General features: G+C 40.8%; 1 protein-coding gene across 1 annotated transcript; it reads left to right on the forward strand.

Moving 5' to 3' along the window:
- The first annotated feature begins 1,895 nt into the window (after positions 1–1,895).
- On the forward strand, positions 1,896–3,404 carry LOC121580097 (DNA damage-regulated autophagy modulator protein 1-like). Its single transcript, XM_041895150.2, has 5 exons — positions 1,896–2,027; positions 2,131–2,308; positions 2,409–2,467; positions 2,612–2,704; positions 2,801–3,404. The coding sequence occupies exons 1-5, from the start codon at positions 1,896–1,898 to the stop codon at positions 2,843–2,845; spliced, it is 507 nt and encodes a 168-aa protein (XP_041751084.2). The 3' UTR covers positions 2,846–3,404.
- The last annotated feature ends 1,497 nt before the right edge of the window (positions 3,405–4,901 follow it).

Below are 4,901 nucleotides of genomic sequence, written 5' to 3' on the forward strand. Positions count from 1 at the left end.
GCGAGAATCTGTCTCCGCACCACGTTCTCTCACCACTGGTGTCCCCCAGGGCTCAGCTCTAGGCCCTCTCCTATTCTCTCTATACACCAAGTCACTTGGCTCTGTCATATCCTCACATGGTCTCTCCTATCATTGCTACGCAGATGACACACAATTCATCTTCTCCTTTCCCCCTTCTGATAACCAGGTGGAGAATCGCATCTCTGCATGTCTGGCAGACATATCAGTGTGGATGTCGGATCACCACCTCAAGCTGAACCTCGGCAAGACGGAGCTGCTCTTCCTCCCAGGGAAGGACTGCCCGCTCCATGATCTCGCCATCACAGTTGACAACTCCGTTGTGTCCTCCTCCCAGAGTGCAAAGAACCTTGGCGTGACCCTGGACAACACCCTGTCGTTCTCTGCTAACATCAAAGCGGTGAGCCGATCCTGTAGGTTCATGCTCTAAAACATTCGCAGAGTACGACCCTACCTTACACAGGAAGTGGCACAGGTCCTAATCCAGGCACTTGTCATCTCCCGTCTGGATTACTGCAACTCGCTGTTGGCTGGGCTCCCTGCCTGTGCCATTAAACCCCTACAACTCATCCAGAACGCTGCAGCCCGTCTGGTGTTCAACCTTCCCAAATTCTCTCACGTCACCCCACTCCTCCGCACACTCCACTGGCTGTCCCACTGTCTATCATAAGGTGAATGCACCAATTTGTAAGTCGCTCTGGATAAGAGCGTCTGCTAAATGACGTAAATGTAAATGTCATGTAATGTCATCTTCACAGAGTCTGCTACAAAACGTCAAAGCTAATGTTAATTTGACAAAAGCTGGATCCCTTTTAGCCATGACCGTTTAGTAGCGGGGCAAGACTCCGTGGAGATGACGTACGGTGCAATGAAATACATCACGATGTAAACGGGGCATTAGTGTCTTTTATTGCATCGGCTTCATAAATTGTGAAGCCAAGAGGAGGCTTCATCTCAGTGGATTCCTGGAGTAGCTGCGCCCACTACTGGACACTTAGTGAACCTAGCCAGATCAGTCAATTACATTTACATTTTAGTCATTTAGCAGACGCTCTTATCCAGAGCGATTTACAGTTAGTGAGTACATAAATGTTCATACTGGCCCCCTGTGGGAAACGAACCCACAACCCTGGCGTTGCAAGTGCCATGCTCTACCAACTGAGCTACAGGGGACACTTGTTACACTTGTTAAAGGGTAGGCTAGATAATGATTATAAAAACACATATAAAACGTTTTAATGATTACCTACATGTAGGCAAGTGTACACATCCATGTAGCGTCATTTAGTGTTAGGCCCAACAGTGTGTTTGTGAAGAAGGCTGAACAAAGTCGTAGCCCTAGCTCCTTATGAAATTCATTCTTAATCTTAATTTTTAAGGTGATGACTGCACTTTACTTCTCAACACCATACCACAATGAATGTAAGTCCACATGTCAAAGGAAAATGATGACCCCATGGGGGATTCGAATACATCACGTGGTTAAAAGGCCAGTTGGTCAATGAGAAAAGCTAGCAGCTAGTCTTGTTAGACCAATGGTTTAAAAACCATGGTCTTAGCAAAAGTTCACAAGTATGGCCCCCAAGTGTTTTACAAGGTCCGAGACTGTGCCAAAAGCTTTAGTCACACATCCCATGTTTGAGAAAATGAAAGCAGTAATGCATGGTTAGACAGGGCTGGGATAAATGGTATAATAATGCATTTGACTGAGTATTACGTTTCATTTCACTATGTTTGTCTTTCTTTGTTCCCTCTGTTTTAAGGTGCAAATAAATAAATATTACAGCAGGTACAGCGTGTACTGTCGACATGTGAAAAGTGTTAATAAAAACGTTCACTCCATGTGCCATGCCAATTCCTCTACAGGTATGGCCACCATGTATGCCAGATACAAGTTTGTGGAGAAGCTCAATGAGAAGGCAGGTGGTGTGCCCCCAGCACTGAACCAGGCTGCTTTCTGGATTGGAATGCTTTCTTGTTTGGGGATGTGTTTTGTTGTTACTTTCCAGGTAGGTTGTCACTTCTTTAGTGAGAAGATGAAGGGGTTTTGTACCTTTAAGTGACAGTGTGATATTCCATACATGATCTCTCTGGTGTTTTCTTTTCCCCCAGAAGACAACGATTACGTCAGTTCATGATGCAGGTGCATTACTCTTCTTCTTTTCTGGTGTGTTGTACACTATCCTCCAGTCCATCATATCCTATAAGGCCTACCCCTATGGATGTTCCTTGGCCTTGTGTCATATGCGCACCGGAATTGCAACCATCGCCTTCCTGGCAGTTTCCCCCAGTATCCTTGAAAACAATAGTAACCCATGGTGTCTAAATTATTTTAATCATGAATGATCATTGTTTTATCAAAGAAAATATCTCCTTCATTTTCCATCCAGCTGTTATCTGTGCTGTCTTTGTGACACAAACCACACTGCATAGAAAAACAGAAGACGAGGTACAGTATGAGCACATCTTTACAAGAACACAACTCACATAAACAACAAAGATGGACGACATTCTGGATCCATATAGGCTTTATAGGCTAGAGATGCTATACGTGCAAATATCAGTCTCTCTCCGACTCTCCCTGTCATTACAGGACTATGTGTTCCATCTGGTGAGTGCTGTGAGTGAGTGGATCGTGGCCTTCAGCTTCATCTTCTTCTTCTTTACCTATATCCACGACTTTAAAGTGAGTTTTCAGTCACCGCTCTGTCATTGTGGTGGGAATGATTCTCCTTTTCTTCTCCTTAAGTGTTTTTATTTCTCTTTGTCTTGTTTCTTACAGAAGTTTACTCTGAAGCTGAGAACAGAGTTTGTGGACTATTCCTGATGAAACATTGATTTGAACCTTTTAATCTGAATATTTACAAAATCAAATGTATTTTTTCTACTTTTATAAAGCAAATGTATATGAAATTATCTGAACGGTATGATTTCTTTCTTTATACTGTATCCATTGCAACATAACTTCAATATTAAGGGTTAACCACAAAACAAACATATCCTGTGACCAGCAATTAGAGAAGTTGTTGGGTTAAGGAAAGAGTTAACCCATTGTTCATAATCCAGGGGGTACAAAGGTCAGTATTGTGCAAGAAAATCACAAGATCAAGTTGATCAGGGGCGCAACTTTGGTTTAAGAAGTGGGGGGGACATAATTATACATGTCCCCCTGTCCCCAGTGAAGTTGCGCCACCTGAAGTTGATATAGAAAATGAATTTCACGCATCACGAGTTTATGGATAGAGGCTGTATATACACTTACCTACTCCAAGGTTAATCGTTTTATATTACAATGTACATGTTTGTCTAGTTAGGTATTTTGCTCAAGAAAAACTCAGGGTATTGAGGCATATCTATACCATTGTAATAAAGTAATTCAAAATACATACAGGGCTATGTGTGAAGTATTTCACAAAAACTAAACGGTGTCTGAATAAAACGACGGCCACATACAGTACCAGTCAAAAGTTTGGACACACCTACTCATTCAATGGTTTTTCTTTATTTTTTACTATTTTCTACATAGTGAAGACATCAAAATTATGAAATAACACATATGGAATCATGTAGTAACCAAAAAAGAGTTAAACTAATCAAAATATATTTTATATTTGAGATTCTTCAAAGTAGCCACCCTTTGCCTTGATGACAGCTCTGCACACTCTCTCAACCAGTTTCATGAGGTATTCACCTGGAATGCATTTCAATTAACAGGTGTGCCTTGTTAAAAGTTAATTTGTGGAATTTATTTCCTTCTTAATGCGTTTGAGCCAATCAGTTGTGTTGTGACAAGGTAGGAAGATATCCCTATTTGGTGAAAGACCAAGTCCATATTATGGCAAGAACAGCTCAAATAAACAAAAGTCCATCATTACTTTAAGACATGAAGGTAAGTCAAATCTTTCTTGAGCCTTGCAGACAAACATTTTAGTCATTTTAGCAGATGGTCTTATCCAGAGCGACTTACAGTTAGTGAGTGCATACATTTTCATACTGTGTTTATCCGACCGGAAATAAAAAATATATAATAATAATGTCCCCCCCACTTCTAAAACCAGTTGCGCCCCTAGTTTTATATGCATTATAATCATCCACTTTGTCATATGGGTGGACCAGCAGTGAACAGTGTTTTTCCTTAACAAAAATGCTGGAAGTGAGGGGGGCTCGAACCTGCGCCTAATCAACAGCTTTAGCAGTGGTTTCCACCAGGAGAGTAATAGTGGTTACGGTACATGACAGCTATTTGACAAGTACATAAGACTCTTCAACGTTTTTGTTTTTTTACGATGAGATTTCTTCGAGCCATGGTAGCCAAAATAATGGGCAAATGGGCATTTTTATAAATGTTTATACATGACCCTAAATTACCTGAGGTAACTACCAAAATAAAGGAAACACTTGAGTAACTGAGGATACAAAGTAGGTGGCTCCAAACAGGTGTGGTTCCTGAGTTAACTAAAGGTCCAATGCAGCCGTTTTTATCTCTATATCAAATCATTTCTGGGTAACAATTAAGTACCTTACTGTGATTGTTTTCAATTAAAATGGTCAAAAAGAAACAAAAATAGCTTCCTAGCAAAGAGCAATTTCAAGAATTTTGCTCGGACTGTCTGGGAGTGGTTTATGTGGGGAGGGAAAAACAGAAAATAAGTTAAACATGTGCTCTTTAAGACAGAATGTTAAAATTAGGTAAAATCTAACGTTTTTCTGGCCAAGCTACACTTCTCAAAAGGTACTGGGTTGGTGGAACGATCCAATTAGTGACGACCTTCGGCCTCCCAACATTAGACAAACCTATGAAATGAATAAATAAAAATGAATTTAGAATAGAAAGAAAGAAAAGTGTTTTGGTTCAGGCGTTGGTGCTAAGGCTATTTCTGAAT

The sequence above is a fragment of the Coregonus clupeaformis genome, unplaced genomic scaffold (genome assembly GCF_020615455.1).
Source record: "Coregonus clupeaformis isolate EN_2021a unplaced genomic scaffold, ASM2061545v1 scaf0249, whole genome shotgun sequence".
NCBI lineage: Eukaryota > Metazoa > Chordata > Actinopteri > Salmoniformes > Salmonidae > Coregonus > Coregonus clupeaformis.